The sequence below is a fragment of the Haliaeetus leucocephalus genome, unplaced genomic scaffold (genome assembly GCF_000737465.1).
Source record: "Haliaeetus leucocephalus isolate CR32 unplaced genomic scaffold, Haliaeetus_leucocephalus-4.0 Scaffold273, whole genome shotgun sequence".
NCBI classification, from domain to species: domain Eukaryota; kingdom Metazoa; phylum Chordata; class Aves; order Accipitriformes; family Accipitridae; genus Haliaeetus; species Haliaeetus leucocephalus.
This window is the reverse complement of record NW_010972709.1, coordinates 1417858-1445233: the sequence shown is the minus strand read 5'-3', so window position 1 is coordinate 1445233 and position 27376 is coordinate 1417858. Positions and strand designations below refer to the sequence as shown.

Below are 27376 nucleotides of genomic sequence, written 5' to 3'. Positions count from 1 at the left end.
GGGGGGGGGGGGTGCCCGTCCCGGGGCTCGGCGTTTCGCATCGCGGTGCTCGGCGCTGCACGCCCGGCGCTCGGCGCATCGCACCGCCGGGCCGCCAGGGGTCGCTGTGCCGAGAGCAGAGCGGGGCGGGTCGCTCCTAGGTGTTTCCAGCCGGTAGCGTTTGGCGGCGCACACGGAGGGGCGGGGAGGGGCGGGGCTGGCGCGGGCCCCGGCGGGGTTTAGGCGCTGCACCGCGGCAAGATGGCGGACAGGGAGGAGGCGCTGAGGGAGTTCGTGGCCGTGACCGGCGTCGAGGAGGAGCGAGCGCGTTTCTTCCTGGAGTCCGCCGGTTGGGATCTCCAGGTAGCCCCGTCGTCCTCCCCGTCGGCGGCGGGAGCGTTGGACCGGGAGCTCGGTCTCCTGCAGGTTCAAGGCCTCGCCCGGCGGCCGCTCCCGAGTCCCCGGCCCGCAAGGGTCGGTCTCCGCCGGTGCCGCGGGTCCGGGGGCTGGTTGGGGCCGAAGCCCGTCCTGGTTCTCTCGTTAATTTGAACATAGTTAATTTCTAGAACGGGGCGAAGAAGCGGGGTCGGGGGGGGGTTCTGGGTTTTGCCGGGTTTCCGTGGGTTTTCCTTGAACGCTCGTGCGGTTGTTAGTGCTTCAGCGTTTGTACTTTCAGCAGCAGTCCCGGCACCCCCAAATTAAGGGGGAGATCGGCCACCACTTTGACCTGCTCCTGTCTCCCATCCCCCTCAAACGATCCGGCTGTGTGAATCTCCAAGTCTACTCACGGATGTCACAAAAGCAACTGTTTCAAAACAGTAATTTTAGCACAACCCCTGTAGAAATATTGCAGAATAAGGGTGAGTTGCTCTGGCATACCTGTAGCGGTGAGTGTCCTACCACGACAAAGCCAAATGTCAGAAGCTGGCAAAGCCTCATCTTTGCTAGGACCTCCAAAGAGGGAAATTACATGAAATGTCTGTATGTTATTTGGGTGTGGTTTTGCCATTTTTGCTCTCACCCTGAAAAGCTCCTGTGGTGTTCCTTTCCAGATTGCGCTTGCCAGTTTCTACGAGGACGGGGGTGATGAGGACATTCTGACTCTTCCCCAGCCGACACCCAGCTCTATATCCAGAGGCACTGCAGCCAGGTGAGGAGGGAGCTTCAGCTCAGGCCGATCTGTTTATCGGCAACTTGTAAACCTGACAGTGAAAACTACTTGTGTAAAAGCGCAAGCTCTGTCTAAAGTACTGGTGTATGTTAATTTTCAGGAGAAATAGTTCTGCGTTTAGGTCTGCTTCACCTAATATACCTCTCTAGAAATTGTGAAAACCTCAGCATTTATACATCACAAGCTCAGATGTTATGGCACAACTAATCCAAAGATCAGTTAGGACAACTTGCTTCATTGCTCAGGAAAAACTTGATTTGTCTTTTGAGGTTAGAAGACAATCAGTTGGTGACACTTTCATTTGAGCAGATTGTATCTCCACAGGAAAAATATTTTCTAATTTTGTGTGACACCTGATCTGATGAAGTCGAGCTTTTTACCAAAGGAGGTTACTTTTGCCTTACCAAATCCTTGTGCGGTAGGGAAATACTATCCAGTTTTAAAGAGAAGGAGTTACTGACTATATCCTGAAGGAAAAGTGCTCTCTGTTCAGGCTTTGGTGAATAAAGTCCATATTGCAGAAGAACCCTGCTTCAGTTTGGATCACAACTAACAGCCTTGGCAGAAAAAACAAGAGGGGAAGGACGTGGAGGCTGGACTGTCCTGGGGCCTGGAAGAGAAACCTGTGCTTGTGCAGGTTCAGAAGTGGTGGCTCTTTGGAAGAAGCAACAAAATCCAGTACATGAGCAAAGAAGACTGAAGACCCGCTGCTTTTTCTGTGGCTGCAGCTGCTATGTGAGCCTCCTCCAGTGCCCCCACTCCAGTTTTCTCTTTGGTGTGGTTGGCAGAGAGGTCCAAGAGCTCAGTTTACCACTCAGTTACACCAGTGCTGACCTGTCACTTCATAGAGTAATGAATCAGACCCTGAAAGTAGAACAGGGTCAACCTAACTGCTGTGTTCAGGAGCTTTTGCTCACGTTGTTGAAACGCGTCATGAGGCTGACGTACTTCTCCAATTGACTTTTGCAGTGACCACAGAGTAACATCGTTTAGAGACCTTGTTCATGCGCAGGAGGAGGATGATGAAGAGGAGGAGGGACAGCGGTAAGTTTTCAGTTAAAAACTGTGTGATGGCTTGCCACTTGTGTACAGTGTTTTTTTAAAAAGCAGATTTAAGTCGATACAAAATTCCTGTATTGAGAAATCTCAGATTTGACCCGGTAAGGTTGGTCAGTGCAAAGTCTGTACATGGCTGTATAAACACCAGTTTTCATTGCTGAATTGTGCTGTTGAAAGCCTAAAGTAGGATGTGGAAGCCCGAGGTTAAGAATAGGAAAAAGCCCAGATCATCAGTTATGTCCGTAGAGAACAGAAATGTGGGAATAATGCAGGGATTGCTTTTCTTTCTGCCTGGGTTTTGGGGGGGGGGTTGGCTGGGTGTTTTGGTTTGGTTTTTTTGTTTTGGTTTGGTTTTTTAAGTGCTGCTTAAGGGTAATGTAATGGAGTGTGGAGGTGGAAATTAAAATGTAGGTCCCCTTTCCAATGGGAACATGGTGTACTAGTGGGAAAGCTGTCTACGATGTCAGCTGTAAGTAGTTAAATACCCTTAAGGTTAACAGGCAAGGTAAATTGAATGGAACTGATGTATCTTAAGGTGGCTCAGTCTAGGTAGGCTGTGTGGTCTTCTGCAAACAGATGTGAGCTTGCTCTGTATGTGTTATGAGCCATCTGGAAGCTAATAAACCTGATCTTCCAGAAGTGCTTAATTGCACTTCACCGTGTGTTCATTGCTTCCCATTTAGATCTGTCCTGTGTGTGGTGATCTTTCAGTGTGGCACAGACATGTGCCTTCCCTCAAAATACCTGTTAGATGTTGCCCATTTTCTTCCATCTGACAGGTCAGAGACGTGCTGGAAGTCTTGTTCAGCATGGTAGTATAGCATTCGAAACTGAGCCTTGTCAGTCTGGACTGTTTCTCTTGCTAGGGCTGAGAGAGTTGTTATCACTTTATTCCTGTTGATCAATGGATAATTTTACAGGAACTTGTAAGTGGCTACAGGAGATCCACTGGTAGTAGCTAATATTTGTACATGCAAGTTGGACAAAAATGAACTGAATCCTGATATAAAACTGCTGGGTCCTGTCACGTGCGTCTCCTGGAGAAGCAGTGGTCCAGTCTTACCCAGAAGCCATGTGCTTTCTGTTAGGTTTTATGCCGGTGGCTCAGAGAGAAGTGGACAGCAGATCGTTGGTCCTCCGAGGAAGAAGAGTCCCAACGAACTGGTGGAGGATCTGTTCAAAGGAGCAAAGGAGCACGGTGCAGTGGCGGTTGATCGGACGGCCAAGAGCGGTGGCGAGACTAGCAAGCCTAAAGTGAGGAGTGTTGAGTTCTTCCTTCTGTTCCCTGTTTCACTTAAGGCTCCCACTGTGACAGCTGTTTGGTACTGTGGAGTCCTGGAATAACCTTAAAAGGGCAGCTAAGTCTGGACTTCTGTCTTAGTGCAGCTCCAATTCGTGTGTCACAGTGGCAAGAAAAGCAGCTTTCTTGTGCCGTATTTATTAACTTGTTCAAGCTGGTCACTGTGCCTGCAGGACAATAGATGTTGCTGATGCCGTGAAGCCCCCCTGTTCATCCATAACGTTGTTGGGGAAAGGGAAGCAAGCTGTCTTGGGTTTGTGTCACTCTATAACCTCGTTGCCTGTCCCTCTCTCTTGCAGCCTTTCGCAGGGGGAGGGTATCGCCTCGGGGCTACTCCAGAGGAGGAGTCTGCTTATGTGGCAGGAGAGAGGAGACAGAACTCTGCTCAGGACGTGAGTATCTCTCTGTTCTGTTTTATAGATGTCACCTGAGGGATTTCTCTGCTGTAGCTACACAGCTCGCAAGCCCTGAGAGTTATAAAGCTTGATAGAAATTCAAGAGGATGGAAGTATGGTAAATCCTGCTTCTCGTGGGATTCCTGATTAGAAAATAATAGATGCTTGGGTCTTGCGTAAGCAGTTTTTTGATGATCTTTTAATTAAGAATCTGAGTGTTCCTTAGAAGGGCAGATTGCGAAAAATAGTGCGCAAAGAGCACTGGGTAGTTAATGCTTCTTTATCCATTGAAGAGATGCGGAGCTAGCAGCATCAATGCAAGACTCTCTTGTGCTTGGCTTGTGAGCAAATACCCATCTAGGCTGTGGTGGGAGCTTGGTTTAGGCTCCTTGTCTAGCACGCTCTTGGGTCTTCAACCATATTTATCAGAAAGGGGTCTGTGGTGCCACCCTCTAGCAATTGATGCATGAGTGCTTTGGGTTTTTGCCTCAGCCCAGAGGAACCTGGCTGGAACATTTTGTGCACCTTGAAATTCCTCTGCTGGTCAGGAACTTTTCACTTTGCGTCCGGTTATTGTTCTTACTAAGATGCTTCAGTGAGGCTGACTGTTGTTTGTGGGCTGCTGCAGGTGCATGTTGTACTGAAGCTCTGGAAGAGTGGATTCAGTCTGGATAGCGGAGAACTGAGGAGCTACCAGGATCCGTCCAATGCCCAGTTTCTTGATGATATCCGCAGAGGGTATGTAGCGAGAAGGGAGAGAAAGAATAGCTGTTTTCTGAAACACAAGCCTTTGTGGAATCCAGGATGCTGAATCAATGGCACATTTCACCTGAGCTTTCTTAAAAGAGCTAGATTCTTAATGTGGAAACTATGGGAGGGCAGATTTGAACATTTACTTCAAATAAGTGGGAAGTGGCTTTGGTTTGTGTGGGGCCTTGAGAGTTTGAAGTGAAGACTTTCGTATTTGGGCTGAGGATTTCTGTTGCATCGTGTCACTCCAGGTGAGGGCCAGGGAAAAGTAACCTTTAATTTGTGTCTGTTAGTGGGGAGGTGTGCATCTGCCCTGTTAATTAAGCAAGGGCTCACCGTGATTCCTGAAATTCTAGAGGGCTGTGGCTGGCACTTTTTCTCTGCACTTTCTTGACTTGCTTCTTCAGGCAGCTGCCTTAGGACACTCTCTTTGCAGGGAAGTCCCGGCAGAGCTGCGCAGGTTAGCACGGGGTGGACAAGTGAACCTGGATATGGAGGATCACCGTGATGAGGAGTATGTGAAACCTAAAAGTGTCTTCAAAGCTTTTACTGGAGAAGGACAGAAGCTGGGCAGGTAAGAAGACAGCAGCGCTGGTTTGCTATGTGTGTGATGTGAGAGAGTCACTTTGAGAGTTTTGCTGGGTTGAGCCTTTTGATTCATCTTTCTGAAGAAAAGGCACTTGGTACCTGCAGTGTGTGAGGTGTTCCTCTAAGAGAGGAAACTAGGTTTACTGGCGTGTACTGTGAGATGGCTCAGCCTTTCTGTGGCAGGAGGCGGATCCCTGGTTTGGAACCACCATGACATGTCACATAGAAGCAGTGTTTCCAAGTTACACTGCCCCTGTTCCTGTGGGTGTGTGAAGACCTGTGATGCAGTGCTGCAGAGGGAGATGGCAGAGGTGAAGTCCTAGACAAGTTCCTGCTGACTAGCAGACTCCTAAATTCTCAATTCCAACTTGCATTGGTGTCTCTTGACTAGGAACCCTGGTAGTTGGGCCCAGCAGGCGATAAGCTCACTGCCTGACTCCTGGCACCCTGCAGCCAGGTGAGTCATTTGGTTTTAACAGCTCGCCTTGTGTCTCCCTGTTCTCAGCACTGTGCCCCAGGTGATGGGCACCAGCTCACCAGCCCAGCAGGCAGAGAATGAAGCCAAAGCCAGTTCTGCCATCGCTATTGATGAGTCGGAGCCCATCACCAACATCCAAATCCGGCTTGCTGATGGTGGGCGACTGGTCCAGAAGTTTAACCACAATCACAGGTACAAACGCGACAGGAAACACAGGTTACTAATTGGGAAGGCCCGAATGACACTGCAAACTGCACAGGTGGAGCAGATGTTAAAATCCTGGCTAGCCTGCTAAAGGGAGCTCTGGGGATCCTTCTATATAGGTGAATAGGAATAAAGTTATTGTGGGGTCTTAAGGCAGTCGTTAACTGTTGGAAGGGTAGGATTTGCTTTCCAAATAGTGATTAGTGATAGATTATAGCCAGTGATACTGCACCTGGGACCTTCAGTATTATCAGCAGAATTCTTCTTAACGTCACCTATAAAAAGCTGAATCTCTTCTAAGGGCTTTAGCAACTGTCAGATAATTAGGAACTTGGTTTAGTTATTCTGACTCTCAGTTCAGACTTTTCTACTGGGCTGTTCCCTGGGCTGAATGGAGCACCAAGGAGTGCTCTTACAGCAGTTCAGTTCCCTTGGACAAGTAAAGGTGGCTTATATACCCTGCTGCTTCGTTAGACTTCTCTCCCGAAGTCCTTCTCACCTACTTGATCTCAGAGAGTGTGGCCATTTGTTTATACTCATTCCTCCAGTTTCTAGAAGAGAATCAAGCATGATGCAAAAAGTTACAAAAACCTTCTTCTACAATCGGGTGCAGGAAATAGATCCAGTGTCACTGTTTTGGCTGCTCTTGGGAGTTGAGATCATCTAGATTTATGCTGCGTGTGATGAGCTCAGTCACTTATAGCAGCTAGTGTCAAGCAATTTGTTAATCTGTTCATGTTGAAGGATTCAGAAGCTTTCAATTTCAACTAGTCACCTGACAACACAAACATTCCCATTGGGCAGTGTAAAAGAACATCTAGGTGTAAGTCTTTAGCTTATAAAGCAGCTTGTGTTATTTTCACTGAATGGGAACCTACGGAGGAGTAGGTTAAATCAGAATTGTCTGGCTGTGGCCTCTACTGTTAGCTGAAAAACAAGAGCAGCGACTGCAGGGTTGCATGCTCTGGAAAGGGTGAATTTAGGCTGTTGCCATGCGTTTTTTACAGGATATTTAGTAACAGGATCACCCTTGTGTGTTTGATCCCTTTGGACAGGATCCGTGACATCCGACTCTTCATAGTAGATGCTCGGCCAGCAATGGCTGCCACCAGTTTCGTCCTCATGACCACCTTCCCAAATAAAGAGCTGACTGATGAGAACCAAACCCTGAAGGAAGCCAACCTGCTCAATGCTGTCATTGTTCAGCGGTTAACATAAAGGAACCCACCTCTCGCCACACGCCTGCCTGCAGCGCGCATGTGTCGTCTCGTCCTGTGTGTGCACCTGTGCTGTGCAACACGGGCTCACATCTACTCGTAGCTCTGGGTTCTTAGGTCTTGGTTGGACTTTTTTTCTCTTTAGTTGCATTTCCCATGGTTTTTTTTTGTTTTTTGTTTTTTTTGTGATGATGATCAGTGGACTTCAAAATAAATAAATGAAACGAATCCATTTTGAAAGGAGCTGCAGCCTATTGTGCCACAAATTCTCCCACGAGAGTTCAGTTACCTTTGTGGATTGCGTTAATGCGCTCTTTAGAGGGGAGGAAGGTGAGGGGGAAGGGAGGTCCCAGGGAGCAGTTTCTGACCATTGCCAACTGACTGCTCATCACAATCTTTTTGCTCTTCCCTCTCCTCCAGGGACTGCTGCAAAGTACTCCCTTTGTTTTCACACATTAAATACAAACTATATGAGAATGGGTGATCTGATTGTCAGGATAATGGTTACATTACTGTAAAAGCATAGTGGGGGAAGTTTTGTGAAACAGCTGTTGCTCAGTGTGGGGAAAACTGATGTGTGTGTGCAGGTGCAAGGTTTAACACTCTTCTTGGGCTTTTCTGGAGAGAAAGTCCTGACTTCCCTTCCCTCAGCAGAACTCTTAGGGGCATTCACTGCAGTACCCACCTGCTCTGCCTGCACTTTCTGCAGCAGTCCAGACTGACTGCAGTTCTAATTTGCTGTATTGCATTTCTCTGAGAAACCCTGCTGCTGACTTTTTCTTTCCAAGAAGGCACAAAGCTCAATCAGCTTGAAGTGACTGAAAGGGCAAACAGAGTCTGTCTTACTGGAAAGCAAGTTTTATTTTAAGAGGTGAATTATTGAGAGGATGGAAGCAGCTCAGGTGGAAAAACTCAAGGCTGTAGTACCCTTTGATTTATTTCCTCTCCTCTGCTGAGGACTAACATAACTGAACACCTGGAATTCTCCAGCTTTGGTCTGTTCTGCTGTTAATGTTTTGGGCTCAGGTCTCCATATTTTATTTTCCTTTGAACAGAATCCTGCAGGTGAATTTGTTATGCCTAGACATGAGGGACTGGTAGCTCTGGTGTAGCGTCACGCGCACGAGTTGCCATATAGCGTTGTGCCACGGCACTTTGCACCGACCCACAGCATGCTTGCTATCCTAAGCCCTGGGCTTCGGTGCAGAACTCGGAGCTGTGCTGAACAGTGGGCCTCCAGACATCGGCTAACTGGGAGCTGCCCTGCGCCCAGCGGTATCCCTTTGAGAGAGGCTGGATTGCTGCCGTGCGAAGGGTTGGAGCACGCCATCCGCTTCCTGCCTTAGTCACGCTGGAGCCCTGCGGCTGCTGTTGTGCTGTAAGTCCACCCCCCTCATCACTCTGAAGCTTCCAGGTCCTCACCTTGGTGCGAGCAGAGAACAAGCTGTAGGGAAGTGCAGGCTGGGGGAGGGCCAGCAGGTTGGACAGGTTCAGCATGAGAAACTCGCTTGGCTGGCTGTATTAATACAAAACTGTGGGAGTAGATACCAGACCTTAGCAAGGGCATTTTTACAACAGTTTCTCAACTGAGAGCTGAATTAACTTACATTTTTCATTACTAAATGGATATATAATGTGCGTAACAACAAATTTGTAAATTATTGTGAAAATTACCATTAAAAGGCCGCAAAATAGGAAAACAGCGTTTGACCCTTTCTAATAGTGGCTACCATCTGTTCTCATATTTTGGATGATGTGCATGCGGATGTCTACTCTTACTGCTTTGGGTTGCTCTGCAAGCAGGCTTCCCAGTGCTGAGCTGTCTTCAGCTAAATGAGATTAAAAATCTCAGCAGCATTTTTAAAGATCTTTTCTGACAGGTGAACTTGGGGTTTGCCTGCCTGCATCACTTGATGTTGCATATTATGACCACTTAGTAAACTCTATGAAACAGTCCAGAGAGAATTCAGAAAGGTAATTTCCCTCAGACCTAAATATAGCCACAACTGTCTTGTGCGAAGTCACTCATTTTAATTGCTCATCAGAGGATGTTCTTGTATCGTGATCTTTTCCACATGTGCCATTTTGGGGACCTGGGACAACACCTTCCAGAGTCTGGCCAGCATGCGCCCCTAGAGCCAGAAAGAAAGTTTATCTAACAGAAGGAGTACAAATTACTTGTCTCCTGCTTCTGCCTTGCTAAGCCAGTGGCATCAGAGGACTGAGGTGGTGACTAGCTGGTGTCCATAGTCTTTGGCTGGATGAGCTGGACACGTTGGTGCCCCCAAATTAAATGAGGGTTGGCAGCTAGACAGCAGCTCATCTAGCTGCTGACCTCAAGGGTTCTGCTTGCCGATGGGAAGTTTCATATCCAGGTTTCCTCCCAGCTCTCTCCTTGCCAGTGGCATGGAAAGGTGATAAATTCAGTGGGGCACTGGGCTCAGAGACGCTTCTGTGCTAGGAAAAGCGAATTTTCCCCCTGAGCCGGAGGGTGGCAGTACTGCAGAGAAGCCACTCTCCACCCTGAAGACTCCAGCTGAGAAATTCTGCCAGCTCCTGCTGTGTGCAGGAGCTGCACCTTGTGCTGCTGTGTGTCTGTGAGCCCTTCTGGGATACCGCTGCCGACTCATCCTTCCTCTGGTTCTTTTCTTGGTTTTTGTTTTTGTAAGTAATGAGCAGTCCTTATCTCCTGGTGAGCAGGATCAGCTCTGCCCTGCCGCCAGGCTATCTGAAGTGTGCCGGAGTGGAGCACTGAAGTGATATCCAAGATAGGCGTGTCTTCTTCCAAAGTTGACAAAAGAGCCTGTAGGACAAACTGGAAGCAATGTACATGCAATCTCCTGTATGTAACTGTCGTCTTCTGGGAGCTGGTGGAACATTTCACTATAAAATAAGCTATAAAGCAAAAATGACAGCCAAGCTAATTAACGGGGAAGGGATAAAAAAAAACCAAACAGGAAAAAGGTGGGTAGTGGAAGGAGACACCTTGATTTTGTAATGAAAATCACCTTCCTTGTCACTTGTGCAGCTCTTTGGTGTTTGCCATGCCCCTGCAGGAAGGTAAATGCTCATTTCTGACACTCCTATAGTTTGTGATGGTTGTTAGCAAGCTTATTGGACTTTAATAAAATCCCCTTCCTTTATCATTCCATTTCTTTGTTCTAACAGAGTCATAGTCTGAGATTGGACTTTTCTAAAACTGACATTTACGCCTGTGGAAAAAGTGTCTTTTTCTCCTTGCCCAGAGAAGTGTTTCACTTTGAAATTTTCCTTTTTTCTCTGATCGTTCCCTTCACAGGGGAGTCTTGCCTGTCTTCCTGGTCTTTCACACACTGGTGCTAAGGCAGTGCTCCACATCTCATGTGAAAACTCGCTTCTTTTCAATTTCTGTATGATAAGGTACAGCCCAGCTTTACAACTGTGCTGTGCTGTCTGGGGCTGATGTCTTTCACTGTATCAGCGTGTTTTTCTCCAAGTGCTGTAGTTTAACGGTTTTCTCTTCCTCAGATAGGTAATTGTGAGACTTGGATTTTTTTTCCTTTGTATGCAGTTCATTGTTTCCTCTTCTTCCTTTTCACATGTCCTCGTTGCTAAGATTTAGTTCCTGTGTTTTCTGATAGCGTTTTGCACCATTTCCTGGGAATTTTACCTCCCTTCTGTAATGCTGCTTTTGCCATGGGATGTTTCCTGGTCCATGTTTCTTGCATGGTCAGTGGTCTGCTTGCCTCAGGAGGTTCTGCTATCCCAGTGCCTTTGGTCAAGTAGTTTTTCAGTGATCCTGGTGTAGGAACATCCATTTCTAGGTGTAGCTGTACCTTCAGCTGCCTGTTGAGGTAAAACAATGTTAACAGCACAAAGCAGCTAGTTGGTTGGCTTGTTTTGGCACAAAACTCAGGTAGCTCAGCCAGCAGATAAATGGAAGCAGCGACAACAGATAGGGAGCAAGAAATCTCAGTGGGTACACCTGCAGCTACAAGAGGATGACTGTAAATTTTGGCCTAATTTTTTTTTTCTTGTTGCCTTTGGTTATAATCAGTTATATTTAATTTAGTCTTTGCTCCTTATTGCTGGACAACACTAATTCTTTCCAGAAGGAGAAAGTGACCTTCATGCCATGGCTGCTTCTTGGGTGGGTCTTCAGCTCTCTGGTGTCTTTATTTAGAGGAATGATTAAAAGGATGTCATTGTGCTCCTGGGATGCTCCTCGGAAGTTCAGTCAGGAGGGTTTTCTTTTGAAAGCAGCACTGCTTTACAGATCCTTTGTTATCAAGAAAAAGGACCTTGAGTTGATGTTTCTTCTGACCCTGTAGCTACAGCAGAAAACTGGCTTAGGGGATTGTTGTCATAGTCATGTAGAACAAGATGCTTATGGGTTTCTTCAAAGCCCACCACCACGAGGGGAGGACCTGTGATACCTGCGTTAATCCTTGGGCAGGAGCTGGCATCTCTTCAGAAGTTTGCTGTTCTAGGTAAGCCTGTGTGAAGAACTGCTACGTTGTGAAAGCAAGAGTGCGCTACCCCCTTACCACTTCTAAATGGTCTTGTTTCTATTGGTGAACCAGAATGTTTATAGATGGAGACTGGTAATTTTAAATGACAGATTCAATTAAGCAACAAAGTTGTTTTTCTTATCAGGTTGTGGGTTTCCATTGCCACTTGTATGATAAACAACTGCCAAGGAAGTGTGTCCGACAGTCACTTGAGGCAGAGCTGGGAAGCTGGAGCCTGCGGTTCTTGGCCATGCCTGCTGCCAGGTGTGCTTTTCTGGTGACCCAGCTGCATCCCCGATGAAAGAAAAGCCTTTCAGCTCCTCTTACGCTTGGAGACTCAGACCAGGCTTCTCCAAGCCATGTGCTTCTGTACCTGTCCTTCAGGCACAGCAGCAATGAATGTATGCATCAGTGCTCTGCCTGGTGCAAAGGGAATTAGCCATTGCATGTACACTGGCTTGCTGAATTGTGCAGAGCTGGGTCTCCTCACCTACAGTCCTTGTTAATGAGGTGTGATCACCGTGCCAGCTTTTGTGGTGTGTTTTAGGCAGGTTTACTTTAGGAAGGAAAAGAGCCTAAAGCTAGTTGATGAGAGTTCAGCTGCAAGTCTCCTTCTTGCTCTGGTAAATAATGCACATGCTGTACCACGTGGCATAAACATACACAGCAGGCACGATGGCGGTGAGTGGCTCTGGGAGCTGGTGGAGTGTGTGTCACTGCAGACTGCTTGGGGACTTTCATATGTTGGCTGCTGCCAAAGTGCTAAGTGGGCTCCTACAGCAACACTGATGGAACAAGTAAGCAGCAAACGCACACTGTCTAAACCAAAACTGTAGCAGCTTATTGCAGCTGCTGGCCAGGTGATTGGGCTGGCTGTCAGCAAGGATCCTGCAGAGTTCAACAGAAAGAGGAAGATAAATCCTTTCTAGTTACCTGTTAGCAAAAGTTTTTCCAAACAAGTCCCACGTTTCCCAATTACACACTTCTACAGAGAGTAGTATAATAGTAATTATGCAACAGGCCCACATCTTTGGCAGTTGAACAGCTCCTGTGTCAAGCACCTCTCGATTTACTAATTTATCATTTTCTGACTTATTTACTACATTCCTAAATGCTTATCTTATTTGCTGTTCTGTCTTGTCTGCACTGAGCCTGTCTGTCCCAGCGCTGGGAGTTCCTGAATAGATTCCAGATGTTCTTATTTACTCAGGTACATTTCATGACTCTTCATTAAATTAACTCTTTATTGGCTTACAGGGCCTACAGTAGCAACAGCCCTTCCTCTCTTTTCTCATCCATCTTGGTGGCTGTTGAAGTCACGACTCCTGTTCCACCAAGAGAAGGCAGCTGTGCTAAGGGGAACATGAGAGCCGCTGGCTGTGCTTAGAGCAGTCAAGGAGGGGTAAACCTTCAGAGGACTTGCTAGTGGAACGTATCCAAATGCTGCCACTTGCTTCTGTGCCAAAAAATTCCCATTTGCTGGCTTTAGACTTCTTTTTTTTTTTTTTTTTTTTTTTCCATGGGGCTCCCTTGCCTGAGCCACCCGTCTCTAGGTCATAGTACCCTGAGAAAAGCTGTTCAGCTAGCATGGCTTGGAGTTGTTTGTATCATGCATTCCTGGGCCCTGGGCTGCCTTGAGAGATAAGATCTCATGCTTCTGCAGCGGAGAAGGGGGTTCTGGGGAGGGACCTTTCCTTTGCAGTCAGTCAACTCCAACATGACCTTGTTTCTTAAACTGCAAAGCTTTGGCTTCTCTGAGCCTTTTGCTGAGTATTTGCGCAACAGAAAAATGGCTGTAGCTGGAGTGTTGCTGAGTGCTTTCCTTATTCTTTCAAAACCTATTTCTAAGCAATTGATAGCAAAAGATCAGTGTAGTGATGGAAGAGGCATTGTCCTTTTGTTCCAGACCCTTGGTGTGCGCAGTGTACAGTGAGCTGGTTTGGTTGGATTTCAGGCCTTGGCACAAGGTGTTATTAGAAAGCTCATTGCTTGCAGCAAGTAGCCCAGTGTATAGCAGTGATTAATACTGAGATTGGTGCTTTTCATTGAAATCTGCCTTTCCAGCACAAAGCTGAACCCCGCTCTTGTGCAGAGGGCTGAGAGCTCCCCATGCTGCACTAGCAATCGTGACATCCTGTCTAGAGCCAACGGGCGATGCTGTCTTCTGTAAGGCACTGAGCAACATGACAAAAGCCTTTGGGAGGATCTGAGAGAGCAGAAATAAAGCTTTCCTGTGTTGAAGATAATTGTGCACTGAACTAGCCAGGGAGCGAGAGCTACACAGCTACTCTGGGAGGTAACTGTTGGTCATCTGTTGGCTTTCTAGTCTGTGAGCAGAAAATGCAGCTATTTGTACCTGGAGAGTAAATGAGTGCCAAAGAGCCAGAGGATTAAGTGCTGAGTACAATTTCCAAAGGTATCTTGTGTCTGTGCAAACGTAATTGTGTGTGATGAGTGGGTACAAAATGGCCTAGAAAAAAAATAAAAATCAGTTTTTTATATTTCCTTTTGAGTTTCCCCTTTCCTCTTGGGTGGGGAGAGATGTATTTTGCTTTCTTATAGAGATGTATGCTTAGATATGCTGGTGGGAGACAGGGATTTGGCTCCCACTGCACTGGCTGTGGTCCAGCGTGAGTGATATTTGTTATCTGGGATGTCAGTAAAATAGCAGTGAAGAGAGATGCTGCTGACTCAGTTGTACTGTGGCTTATTAACCAAGTTCTGACTCAGCCTGCAAAATTCAAGGGTTTTTTTAGATTAACCCCCACTGGACAAGGCAAGGCTGGGCTGAAGATGACACATTTTTCTAACAGTGTTGTGATGAACCTTGCAGAATGAGTGCCTGTGTTCTCCTTGGGTATGGGTGGTGGTACAGAGACACTAACATGGGTTTAACACACCCAGTGGGTCCTGGCAACCTGGGAGGAGAGCAGGGAGAAGGTTTTGCCTGTGGTGTTCTGCCCCAGCTGCTGCATATGAGTTCGGTTTCGGAGACTGAGTTTGATCTAGCTAGAGAAGCCTGTTTTTAAAGAGCTGCCTGATGAGACTAGATGTGCCAAGCAGATGATTAGCGGGCAGAGTGGCAGTGCGATCCCTTTCCTGCCAGCCTTTTGCTGTGTGCCTTCTGTCCTCTGAAGCCAATTTCTCCCTCTGCCTTTGCTTTGCCAAGTGCTTGTAACAGTGACGGGCTGCGTGCTGTGAGCACCGCTGCCTTGGGAGCTCAGCTGCTCCCACACAGCCAGCGCTGAGTAACTGGGCTCCTACCGCTCTTAATGTGGGAGTAATTTTTGGTTTGTGATACTGAGACTGCTCGGCTCTATGGGCTGTGAAGGGTCTGTGAAAGGGGACTAAGAAAAGCACGTTTCTTGTCACCACACTAAAACATACTGTGTGGGGTCTGCATTGCCATGGAAGATCTCTCAGGAGCTCACAGACTGAAAGAGGTTGATAATTGCAGATCTCCCTTAACAGAGAAAGGAAAATGTATCCCATGCCTCCTACTCTCACTGACATTGTCCTGGGCTAGGGCTGTGCCAACACCTTGCGCTCATTAAGGAGAGGGCAAAGTAAAGGGGCAGGGGCTTTCCACAGCCCTGAAAAAGGAGCCAGAGCTGGGCTCCTGGTCTTCCTGGGCTGCCTTGGGAGAGAGGGGCTTTGCCAGGGAGTGACCCGGGGCAAGAACCTGCCTGTCCTGCTGCCTGCTCCCTGGCTGCTCCAGCCACTTTGGTTGTCCGCTCCAGGTTTCGCACGCTGGTTCTTTGCAGCTGTTGGTTGCTGGTGGCGAGGCGGGAGTCCTGGGGTGGCTCAAGAGTGTTCCTGCGGTGGTCTGGAGCTCAGGCAAAGGACTTCTCCACACCCCTAACATCTCAGTGTGGCAGCAGCAGCTCTGGGATGGGGAGGAAGCACTGGACCCAACTTCACCTTTGAAGAGCATCAGATTTATCCGCTGGACTGCAGAGAGCCTGGAAGCTACTGCCCCAAGTACTTGCTGCACTGTGAGCCCTGCCAGATTTCCTGCCTCCATGGGCAGGGTCTGGCCACGCTCCTCCTACAGGGCCGGTCATTTCTCCTCCATCAGCTCCCTGTGGGTCCCCACAGATGTTGTATTTTCACTTGTCAAATCTCCACCTAGCTCTGATCTGCGCCTGCGGTGTGCTCTTTGACGTACAAGGCAACTTCTTCCTCATCCTGGGTAAGGAAGCTTCTGTTTCCCCACCACGTGCCGCTGAAGGACACGGTCATGTCTGCAGTCATGCTTCCAAGTGGTAACGAAGATGCTGAGCTGCACAGGTTAACCCAAGAAGGAGCAATCCCACAGAGGAGAGTGGTCTGCAGAACGGTAAGACCAGTGTCCTAGGGTGGTTTTTTTGTCACATGCAGAAATGCATTTCACATGTGCACACTAAACCTCACAAGTGCGCACACCCACACAGAGCCTACCCGGATCGAGCAGCCGCAGGCTGTGGGGGTGTTTCGAAGTGTTTATGACTCAAGCTCAAGAACACATTGTTAAAGCAAGGCTCTGCATTTTGTTGTTGTTGCTGACTTTCAAGTGAAGTAGGCAGAGACGTGCAGAGTGCTGTCCTACCTGCTGAGAGCATAAAGGGAACAAAAGCTGCCACAAAACCTTACAGCCAAGAGAGATGCCTTTGTAATTTTAGAAACAGAACTGCTGTGGAAACAATATGTTGTGTGAGTAAGTGCTCCTCGGTGGTGGTACAAGCCTAATGCTTCAGCCATCCCTGCAGGACAAGGTTGGTCTGCAATTTGAAATACAAGGGACCTGACTCTCGCTGTGTGCTGTAAAAGGCAGAAAGTAAAGTGGGACCAGAAGCTGAGAGGCACAAGCAGGCTGCTGTGGTTACCTGGCACAGGGAAAGCAGGCCCTCTGCTCCCCTGGATGTGCAGGAAGAGGCTGGGCCCTCCAGCCTGGTGGGCACAGCAGCGTCAGTGGTTTTTCCATGGCGTGGGCTGTGGAGGAGTTACTGCTAATCGCTGCATGAGGGAAACGCGCTCAGTGCCTTCTGGAATGCTGCTTTTTGGGATTGTGCCTCTGTTTTCAGAAGCTGCTCCCTAGTACCGTTACAATGAAGGTCTGTCATCCCTCAAGGGTGACTGTCAACTCAACTGATGTTAGCGGCACAGCAAGCCATCTCCAGCCCAAACAGACGGGGGAACCAACCAGCAGGTTGCCACCTCATCCCACAGGAGATGAGGGCAAGTGAGAGTTTGAAGCAATCCCCAACTTGATTTCCCTGTTACCCAGCTGTCGATGTGACCCTGCAGTCTGTCCTGAGCTCAGGCCAGCCTCTTGCACAGCTGCCTCCATGCCAAGTGTTCATCCCTCCTCACTCCCTGCTCTTCTGCAGAGCTCTTCCTGGAGGAGCTCGCAGCCTTTTATAGCCATGTCTGGACCAGGCGCTTTGCCTGGGATGGCCGTCTGCCCCGTGTGAGCCGGGGAGCCTTCTGCATCTTTCCAGAAAGGGCTGTGTATTTTTTGGTTGCAGGACAGCAACCCACCTGCTGCACTCCGAGCTGCGCTGGAGCTGCTCAGTGATCGAGCAAGCCAAAACGTGGTGTAGACCAGGAACCCAAGATGCTGACAAGCGTGTTAGTGTGTTAGCCCCAAGCAAGCTGCCCCATCCAAGGCAGCCTGTGCTGAGATGGGAGGTCAGCCCCAGTCTCCAGGCCTCTGCTTTCTATGTGGTCTTACCCCATATTCTGCAGTATACTCTTGGTCTTGTGTGATGTAGAGGTGTATCGTGCTAGACAGCAAGTTCATTTCAGGGCTGTGAGGAAGTCAGTGCTGTAGGTTGCCTCTGGGAACTTGCCAGGTACTTGAGGCTTGGTACAGTATTTACTAAAGCTAACCACATCCAAATAAAATAGAGGCTTTGCCATCAGCCCTTTTCCTGTGCGCTGAAACGCTCCTTGTGCTTCCCCTGTTGATCTATAGAAATCCTCTGGGTTCTGGCCTTTGCAGTCTCTCTTCTTGGACTGCCTGCGTTACAGTCACTTTAAGCCTGATGCAGTTTGTACTTTTTAATATTAAAGACCTTGAACCACTGAATTGTGGCTCAATAGAATAGGAAAGGGCAACGTTAGACCAGCTCAGCTGATAGCTCTGTCTCTGGCATTAGATACGCATCTCATTTACGTTAGCAGTCTGTGATCTCATGCAAACATGCCTCTGAGGAGAATCAAGGTGAAATGCCAGGGATGTGGCCCTGGTGACACGACAAGCTCAAGACAAGCAAATGAGACAGATGGCTGCTGATCAGCTCTTGCCTTGGGGCTTTGGCTGGTCAAGGAGGGGATGAGGGCTGGAGCAAGGAGACAGACTGTCGGCATGCCCAACCCCTCGAAACTGCTGTGCAAGAGACCCTGAAGACTTATGAAGAATATGAAACACCACTGAGCAGGACCTCAGGAGCCAGGCTGCTGCCCAAGGGCAGGTCGTGTGTAGGAAGCACTGCACCCTGACCCACCAAAATTACCAGCAGATGGGGAAGCACCCTACAGCACCCCAATTGCCATGACCACCTTGCTTGTCTGTATCAGGTGGAGTGATGTCCAGCCAAAGGACAGGTATGTGTGTCATGGGTGAGTGTGTGTGGGGGTTATGATATGACTCAAGGTTTAAATGGGCCTCGGAGAACCCAGCGGTTGGGATAAGCAGTGGCTGGAGGTTAGCTGTCAGCCAGAGGTGCGTATCATTTCTCAGGTGGGTTTGTTCCCTGGTGTCTCGACTGCAGGAGAAGCCAGGACTGCCACTCTGCAGAAAGGTTTGCTATGCTGTTGGGGGCATTCCCTACCAGATGACAGGCAACGCCCTTGGGTTTTTCCTCCAAATCTTCCTATTGGATGTTGTGCAGGTGAGTGGCCACATGAGATGGGGTTATCTGCAAATGGGCTTAGCATAAGGTCAGCAGACTGGGGTGAGGGTAGAGTTTGGTGGGTAGCCAAAGCACTTGGAAATGCTCATCAGAATTAGGCATTCAAACTGGATCAAAATTTCATGATGTAAGCATTGGTGGTGGGCGTGCAGGAGATGTTTCCGTGCCATTTCAATGCTTGGAGTGGTCTCCAGGGGATGCAGATGAAATGTTGGCTAGAGCGAGCTGCATCATGCTGACTGCTCGCAGCTTTTCGCCAGGACTTCTTTCCCTTTCAAGCTGTGGTTTCCATTTCCCCCCAGCTGGAGCCATTCCATGTCTCTTTGATCATTTTCCTTGGAAGAGCCTGGGATGCAGTTACTGACCCTGCTGTTGGCTTCCTGGTCAGCAAGAGCCCAAGGAGAAAATATGGCAAGCTGGTCCCATGGTGAGTGTCTGGGCTGGAGCCTCAGGATGGTCTTTGGACTCAAATTCCTTCAGTGCTAGCACAAGGAGACAGCTGGGATGTCTCACTGGGAGTTTAATGTGATTGTGGCTTACGGAGAATTACAAAACTTTAACATCACAAGGACACTAAAGATAACATAACTTGCAGTGGGGTCCATATGTCATTGCAATGAAAAAGGAGGAATGTACTGCAAACTGGAACGCTTGCTGTTTCTCTGGGGCCTTGAGTTTTTGAGGCTGTGGGGTTTGGTGCTCTGAGAGTCCTGTGTGGTGGCATATACAGAGTTTAGTAGTCAGCTGTGCCATGAGCTCTCCACCAGGCTCTAACCACGGGCAGATCTTGCATGTAAGAGGGGTACCGCTGCCCCAAGGTTCTGCTGCAGGGCAAGGACTTGAAGTAATTAAGAGAATAAGAAATATTGGACAACTTAGACATTAGTTTTTCTCTCAGTGTTTGTGTTTAGCCCCTTCAGCCTGACTGATGGACACTCAGTGGAGCAAAGCTGCTTCCTCGCACAGATCTTGATCTTGCAGTAGCTGGGCTGTTGTCTGGAAGCTAGGGAAGAGGTTGTGCTACATAGCTCAGCTTGTGCAATGAGAAGCGTGACCACCTTATCTGAGGGTTGCATCTGACCAGCTCTTCTTCCTCCCCAGGATCGCATGCTCCATGCCATTTGGGGTGGTCTGCTACTGCATGATGTGGTCCACTCTCTCGGATGCCACCCCCACCTCCCTGAAATTCCTGTGGTACCTGTTGATGTACAGCTTCTTCCAGACTTGCATGACTGTAAGGAACATGGTGCCGCCTGGGGCTGACTGTCTTACACACCATCCTATATGGCAAGGGACAGGGGCACGGTCAGCTGGGGAGTCCCAGCCGCTGCAGGAAGGGACCTGGAGCAGAGTCTAGGAGAGCTCTAGCTGAAGAGCAGTGAGGGATGCAGGATGCGCAGACCATCCCTGCAGGGATGGTGAGATGGGGTGGTGCATTTTAATGCTGGGGATTTGGGTGGGCTGCCTGTATATGGTGATGCAAACTTCTCCATCACTGTATTGTGGGAGCAGAGCAAATCACAGAAGAAGAGGGTGAAAAGCCACCTGTGTGCAGGGGTGGCACAGAAGGCAACATTATCTGCTGTGTGTAGGGACGAGGGGGGTCATGACCAGCAAATCAGGGAAGCAGCAGCTGGAGCTGTGTTTGAACTGTGCTCTCCTTAGTGCCACCACGTGCCGTACTCTTCCCTGACAATGTTCCTGGGAGGAACCCAAAGAGACCGTGACTCGGCCACTGCCTACAGTAAGTATCTGTGCCCCTACAACCCCAGTCTGCCTGCATTCCTGGGAGACCCTCCCTGGAGTAGAGGTGAATAAGTTCCTCTCTCTGGCTCTGAACAGGCTGCAGAGTGGATAGGATAAACCAGGGATATGAAACCAGTCATCTTCTGCAAAGAATTTACCTGCAGAAACATTTCTTAGATCTGTATCATCCCTAGGGGACTCAGAACCCAGATTTATTAGTTCCAAATATTAGAGCATTTACTGCTGGAGCTAAGGGAAAAAATCAGAGCAGGTAGAAATAGCAGGTCTCTTCTGGGGCAGCTCTGGATGTGGGTACCTCCAATTCCATTGCCAAAGCTGGTTTCTTACCCTGAGGGATGTGTCCCATCAGCCAGGGAGTGGGACTGAGGTTTCTCTCCTGGTCATCCTGGCAGGAATGGGGATGGAGGTGTTCAGCACGCTTCTTGGGTCAGGAATCCAGGGGCAGATTGTGGGCAGCTACCATGCTCGCATGATGAACAGCTGTTACGTGTCAAATGAGACCCTGCCCAACACCAGCACCTACAGCCTCACGGACTCGCTGGAGAACATTGTAAGGGCTGGCCTGTCTGCCCTGCTCCTCCCGTAAGCTCTGGGGCCGGCTCCGCTGGCTGTGCTGCCAGCTCTGTGTGTGTTACCCGCATTGTCACTGTGCACTGTCTCTCATTTTCCAGCGTAGGGCCTATGTATTTGCATCCCTGGTCCTGGGATCAATCTATTGCCTGTCCTGTCTGATTCTCATCTTCGGAGTCAGGGAAGAGCCTGGTAAGGTCCATTTAGCTGCAGTTTGGAGGGTTCCCAGTGGCAGCGGATGGTGAGGATGGGGTTGCAGAGGAAGGTGTGAGGCAGAGGGAGCTGGGCACCTATGTGGGGATGGTTCTCTGGGTGTGGAGCTCAGAAACACAGCACATACTTGGATACTGAGACCCTCCTCAGTTTGTGCTGGCATCATCTTGATACCGCAGAGGAGAGGGGAGATGCTCTGGAGGAAGGAAGGCTCCAGCTGCCTGGGAGATCCTGTGGGGAGCCGTGGGCCTGGGACAGGGTCCGCAGCTCACTGCTTCACATGGAGCAGGTCTCGCCAACACACAACCTGCAGAGCTACGCAGGCCAGCCCGAGTGCGCAGTGCAAAGAGGCAAAATCCTGCCTGTAGTTGACACCACGGCTGTTGTCTCTGCACCAAGACATCAGACTCCGACAGATCCTCACCCAGCTGAGCTGCACCCCAGACGTAGCGGTGCAATCCCCCTGTGCGTCCCACCCCATCATGTTTGTTCTGGCAGCTCCAGTGCTAGCCCTGCTCTCTCTCCTCTCAGGGCCCCTCAGCCCCCTGGGGAAGGTTGAGCTGCCCTTTGCCAGCTGCCTGAGGATGATTGTGGGACACAAGCCCTACACCCAACTGCTGTGTGGCTTCCTCTTTGCGTCCCTGGCCTTTCAGGTGCGAGACCTGCCATGGCAGGAGGAGAGCTTGAGGGATGAGATGTCCGGGCAAGTTATCCAGACAGTGAACTTGGGACCCCCAGCCAGGAACATCTCCATGTTGCTTTCCCAGATCACACAGGGGATCTTTGCCTTCTTCTGTACTCATGCCGCAGGGCTGGCCGGGAAGTTCCAGCATTTAGTGCTTATCATGTTGGTAAGTGAGCCCCAGGCAGAACTTCCTCATGGAGGGGTTGATCCCTGGGTCACCCCAGCCCGCGAACATGAGCAGCTCAGCCTTATAGAGTCATGTGCTGCTGTTTCTGCCCATCAGCAAGGACATCACCCAGACAGAGACTCCCCTTTGGTTCTCTCCTCAGGTCACAGCTTCCCTCTCTATTCCCTTTTGGCAGTGGTTTTTGGGGAGATTTGGAAAGAAAACAGCAGCGTCACTGGGCCTGGCGGTGAGTTTGCCTGTGGTTGTGGCTGTGGATTGAGAAGCCCTGTGAGGGGACAGCCTTGCCCCCAGCCACTCATGGTGTCTCAGTAGAAGAGCTGGCTGGCAGCTAAGGGTGGCCCTGAGTATGGTGTCCTCTGCACTGCGGATGACCAGGAGTTAAGCCAGTAGTTCATGGCAGCCCTGCGCTTCCTTGTGCCTGGCCACTGCTGGTATCAGTGGCCATGGCTTTGCAGAGCTTTGCAGTAAGGTGCAGAGAGGCTGAGAGACCAACCCTGGGATAGTGGGGAAATGATTTTTCGCAGCATCACTCAATCAAGGGCTTGGGCTCTGAGACTCCATGGCTGCAGATCTGGTGAGCAGCGTGTGATCAGATGCTGTACCAATGCACCAGTGTGATGTGCACACACAGACATCATCCTGCGGCCTCTGTCCTGCTCCAGGATCTTGCATGCTTGATGCAAGTTCTGCCATCTAGCTCCGTAAGAGGCATGGGGAGGGAAGGAAGGGCTGTGCACCATGCTTGGCAGTGGCTGGGAAACAGCCTGCTCATCAGATACACGTCCCTGGCTCTGCAGGTCAGCAAAGAAATCCCATTTGGCATTTTGCAGAATAAGGTGCTCAAATCCCATGGAGGATCTATCTTCAGATGCCTTCCTCACAGATACTGGGCACAGCCATAGTAGATCCAGTTTTCCAGTTTAACCACTCAGCTCCATTGCCCTCCATAACTATCCCTTCTTTACCCATGAGGAAGGTTTTGCTGCCAGTGTCAGCCTGTCCAGCACCTCCACACTGCACTGCACAGGGGACAGAAGCAGTTCTGTTTATAAAATCAATGTGTGGGCAAGGGGGCAGTGTGGCCTTTAGTTGGGCAGATGGGTGCAAGCTGCCTGTGAGCAGCAGAAAGGGTGCATATTGCATATGCTTTTGGTTTTCCTCTTCCTCTCACCACTGCAGCTGATCATCCCAGCCCTGGTAGCCATCACCCAGGTGATGCACAACTTCCTGGCCTTCATCTTCCTGGTGATCGTGGCAGGCTGCAGCATGGCTGTGCTCTACCTTTTACCATGGTGAGCAGAGGCACCTCTGAGCCACTTCCCAGGCAGAGAGGAGGGGAAGGCTGTTGGGAAAGCACCACCCGTGACGTGCCAAGGCTGCCCGTTTGTTCAATAGAGCAGCTTTTGGGCTGCAGAGGGACATGTAGAGGTGGGACTGGGAAGGGACGTGGATGTGATTCACAGTCCCCCCAGCAGCATCGTTCAGTCTGCGTTCGGGTTCGGCAGCAGGATGCCAGTCATTGCGCAAGGCACTGTTTTTCTTCTCTTTTTCTGAAGCAGCTGCCACACCCTCTTTGTAAGACACTCTCTGCCCTGTTTGCCTAAGGCAGAGGACCAGCAAAAAACGGTCTCCAGAGTGGGGTTCTGCAAGGGGTTTCTCTCTCTCTCTCTGCTTCCTGGAGAGGCCTGGGAGCAGCTACAGCTGAGTTCAGCTGGCGCTGGCGTGGGTGTCACCAATGTGTATGTGGGGCTGTCTGTCGCCAGGTCCATGCTGCCAGATACGGTGGACGACTTCATGCTGAGGAACCCCAGCTGCCTCAACCTGGAGGCTCTCTTCTACTCATTTTACGTCTTCTTCAACAAGTTTGCAGGTGGCCTTGCCGTGGGGGTATCGACGCTGAGTTTACAGTAAGCCCCAAACACTACCTCCCCTATTTTGTCAGCCCAGCACAGGCACTTCCCACTACTGTTTTCCAGTGTTGATAGGAGATGCTGGAATGAGTCACAGGGGTATCCAAATTTGCCTTTCCAACATCTACTGGGAGCAAGAGGAGCAGAAAGGAGTGGGAATTCCCCAAAACTGGGCCTCCGATACCAGACTCTAGAGGAGAGCAACAGATGTGCCTACTTGCCTTTCTGCAGTGGCCCAGTGGGGCTGGGGGAAGGAAAACCATTCTCCTCTTTAGTTTTGCAGGTTACCATGCTGGAGACTGTACGCACAACCACTCCGTCATCCTCGCTCTGCAGCTTCTTATGGCCCCAATCCCAATAAGCCTGCTGCTCATTGCCATTATCATCTTCCTCCTTCATCCCATTGATGAGGAGAGGAGGAAGCAGATGAGGATGGAGATGGAGGCAATGGGGTAAATTCAAGCTCCTTGAAGGAGCTGGGTCACCTAGCATTATTCTGGGTGTCTGCCTTGGTCCTAGCCTGACACAGAAATGTTGTACGGGGAAGGGACTGCATGTGTCCAGTCCAGCTCCCCTTGGTTGGGCTACAATCCTCTCAAGGGGTGCATTTCCCAAAGGGCTTCAGGGTATTTTGGGGACTGCTGACTTCACGTCAGATTTCATGAGTGTTCTTGTTCCTTTTAACAGACATCAGGTACAGTGCGGCAGCCGAGAATAAACCCAGGGCTGAAGTGGGTGAGTTCATCGGGAAGGACGCGGATTTGCTGTGCTGTCAGGATGTGCTGCTGTCAGGGAAAGTCATTGCTTCCTGTTGTTTTCTGTTCCCTGTCCCAAAGGCCTGTTTTGCATCCTGACCCTTTCCCTCTCCCAGCTGGCAGGCATGGGACAGGGAGGGGGTCCTGCTGCAGCCCCAGCCCTGCCACCTCACCAGAGCTGCTTTCTCCCGGGGTTGGCCTCGCCAGTCTTTTGGCAGGTCCTGACAGATCTGGGCAAGGCAGATCCATGCTCTCCTTCTGGGAGAGACTGCAATGCTAGGGAGGAAAGGCCCCTGCCAGCCCCAGAGCAGTGCTCACACACACTGGCGTGTGGAGGTGCCACTTAACCTTGTGGGAAAGCATGCACAAAAGAACACAGGGATTGTTTTTGAAAGGAAACTATTTTTGACCGGTTTTTAGGGAGAATACTGCCGAGATAGTGCATGCCCCTGTACTTAGACTGCCCCTTCACAGGGAAAGGTTTAGAATTTCATTGAACAAGGGTGAAGTTCAAGCCAGCGGTGTTTTAAAGCATGTGCAGATACAATGACACCTGGCAGCAAGGTGGTGGAAGCCAGCTCTGTCCGTCTGCCTGGGCCTTGTTAGCTGAGTCACTTCTGGGAAACCAGGAGCTTCTCCATGCAAGAGGCCACGGGAACGGGCTGCACTGCCTCCGGTCAGGCAGCTGGGGAGGGTTCTGGCAGCTTGTCCTGTCTTTTGCCAGCTTGGGAGGTTACAGCAGAAGTGTCAAATGAATGTCAAGAAGAGCTGAGTCGCTTTTAAATCGTAGCCCATAGCTAGATCTCCCACAGCAGCATCTTGCCAGAGCTGCTCGGCACCCCCACATCTCTCCTGGCAACAGTGAGGGGACAGCAGGGCGAAAAGAGGAGAAATCAGCCATCTCGTGGCTGGTTGCCCTCAGCTGTGTTCAGCCTTGTGCAGAGGCAGAGAGTGAGGCTGGTTATTTTTAGGGCTAGAGCTGTATCTGACCGTTGGTTGACCTTGCAGCTCTCCAGTCTGGTGCACACTGGCAGGATCTGAGCAAATTACTCCCCAGTTGTGTGCTGAATTAATTTGAAGCCTTAAGTCTTGCGGTGCAACTTTGTGATCAATGGCGGAGATTGTGTTTTAGAGCTGCGTCAGGGCACCTGCAGGATCGTCGCAGCAGTCCAGATTCAGAACAATTTCTCAGATGCACAAAAGGCCTCCTTTTCTTTCCCCCTCTCTTTTTCTTTTTTTGTTGTCTTGTTTTCTGAAGTGTGAAGGATGTTCCTTGGGATTGCCTGACTAAGGCTGCGGTCAGGTGTTGGGATGCACTGCCCTCTGCCACGGTGCTGCTTTCAGCCTTGCTGCCTCTGGATTTACGAACAAGCAAGTGCCTTTGAGCGTCGAGGAAACACTCTGATTGCTGAGAATTTCAAATCCTGCCGAAAGCATGAATTATGTCCAAAGGCAGGCACCCCTTAGGACAGAGGAGTGGGCTTGATCTGGAGCTATGGGCCATGGGCTGCTGCAGAGCGGGACCAGACCCAGTGCAAGGCAGGGAGCTGCTGCTGGCATGCATGGTGCCTGCCAGCCCCACTGCTGCCTGGGGTGGTGCTTGTGTATATCAAATAATGTCCTGTTTATTTTTTACAGCATTAAATCTGAATGGTCACGCTTTTCCCTCTTGGTGTTTCTTATTTTGCAAGTTCTGCCAGCAGACGATCCAGAGGGCAAAGAGCAGTTTGGGCAGAATTCACTTATTTTTAAGCCTTTGTGCTTTCTCCAGAATTTAGAAACCACAATCTGACCGGAACCTTTCCTGGGTCTTGACCAGGTGGACCCTGAGCAGCAAGGGGTGGTCAAACCTGGCCAAGCTCCTCGCCCCTGTTGAAGTACTGGTTGTTGCAGTGCCCTTGCTTGATGGTAAAATCAGCAGGTTATGCCAGGGAGTAAAAAAAAAAACCCAAAACACCCCACCCAGGGCGAGAGCCGCAGTGCCTGACTTGTGCAAGTGTGCCTGCGCCAGCGTGGTAAGGGATCTAGCGTAGGCATACATTGAGCACTATTTTCCCCTTTCAGATCCTTGTTTATCGCTGGCCCTTGTAGGGAGAGCAGGCCCAGCCCTTCACCAAGATAGCAATAATCAGGAGGGATAAGAGCGTGCCCCTTTTTCTCCCCTTTTATTTTTCATCTTGACTCTGGGCCTCACACATCTGCCCTGCTGACAGGTGTGTTGCAGCTTTAACATAAAAATTATGCTATGGCATCAAGGAAGAAAACACATCCTTGGTATTTCAGGATTTAAAAGATGCAAGCAAGGAATAGAAGCAATTAAAACTTGCTTCATCCCATTATCTGTTATTTTAAGAGTCTCCTCCTCGTGTGTCCCATTTTAATGCACTTGCTGAGAATACTGGCTTTTTATTAGTCTCTTGGCTGTCCTTGGAACTTCTCTGTTCCCTTGTGGACACTCAAGTTCATCTCCTTGAAGTAAGGAAATAGGACGCTTTGAGGCAAAAAATGCTGTGCCTGGAGGGATTCTTTTTTTTTTTTTTTTTCTTTTCCCCGACCAAAAAAGAAAGTAGTTGCTGTTGTTCCCAGAATAAAGTCCTTTTGAGCGTGGAATCGTTCAAACCTGTGTGTCTTCTTCGGAAACCTGGGGCTGGTGCTGACCTCTGCCAGCATGGTGAGCAGCATTAACACAGATCTGTAACACAGCACCTTATCTGCTCCCTGGCTGCTGTCATTGCATGTGCCCAACACTCTCAATTTAGGCA

At 49.7% G+C, this 27376-nt stretch overlaps 2 protein-coding genes across 4 annotated transcripts; both read left to right on the top strand.

The window, feature by feature from the left end:
- The first annotated feature begins 215 nt into the window (after positions 1 to 215).
- Positions 216 to 7384, top strand: NSFL1C (NSFL1 (p97) cofactor (p47)). Its single transcript, XM_010569436.1, has 9 exons — positions 216 to 342; positions 1032 to 1129; positions 2120 to 2194; positions 3298 to 3463; positions 3809 to 3901; positions 4533 to 4642; positions 5091 to 5228; positions 5748 to 5912; positions 6980 to 7384. The coding sequence occupies exons 1-9, from the start codon at positions 241 to 243 to the stop codon at positions 7140 to 7142; spliced, it is 1110 nt and encodes a 369-aa protein (XP_010567738.1). The 5' UTR covers positions 216 to 240; the 3' UTR covers positions 7143 to 7384.
- A 7957-nt stretch (positions 7385 to 15341) lies between these two features.
- Positions 15342 to 26008, top strand: LOC104832989 (sodium-dependent lysophosphatidylcholine symporter 1-B-like). 3 transcript variants are annotated; one of them, XR_774486.1, is made up of 10 exons: positions 15342 to 18219; positions 18387 to 18506; positions 18830 to 18954; positions 19629 to 19761; positions 20193 to 20271; positions 20687 to 20844; positions 20966 to 21056; positions 21228 to 21441; positions 21609 to 21730; positions 21845 to 21899. XR_774486.1 is itself a non-coding variant. In XM_010569435.1 (9 exons), the coding sequence occupies exons 2-8, from the start codon at positions 18450 to 18452 to the stop codon at positions 24575 to 24577; spliced, it is 687 nt and encodes a 228-aa protein (XP_010567737.1). In that variant the 5' UTR covers positions 15342 to 18219; positions 18387 to 18449; the 3' UTR covers positions 24578 to 24594; positions 25873 to 26008. The 3 variants fall into 3 exon arrangements, 2 of the variants coding, with proteins under 2 accessions (XP_010567737.1, XP_010567736.1); XM_010569435.1 differs by lacking the exons at positions 20193 to 20271; positions 20687 to 20844; positions 20966 to 21056; ... (1 more) ...; positions 21609 to 21730; positions 21845 to 21899 and adding exons at positions 22092 to 22175; positions 23129 to 23241; positions 23713 to 23856; positions 24547 to 24594; positions 25873 to 26008; XM_010569434.1 differs by lacking the exon at positions 21845 to 21899 and having other exon boundaries at positions 21609 to 21741.
- The last annotated feature ends 1368 nt before the right edge of the window (positions 26009 to 27376 follow it).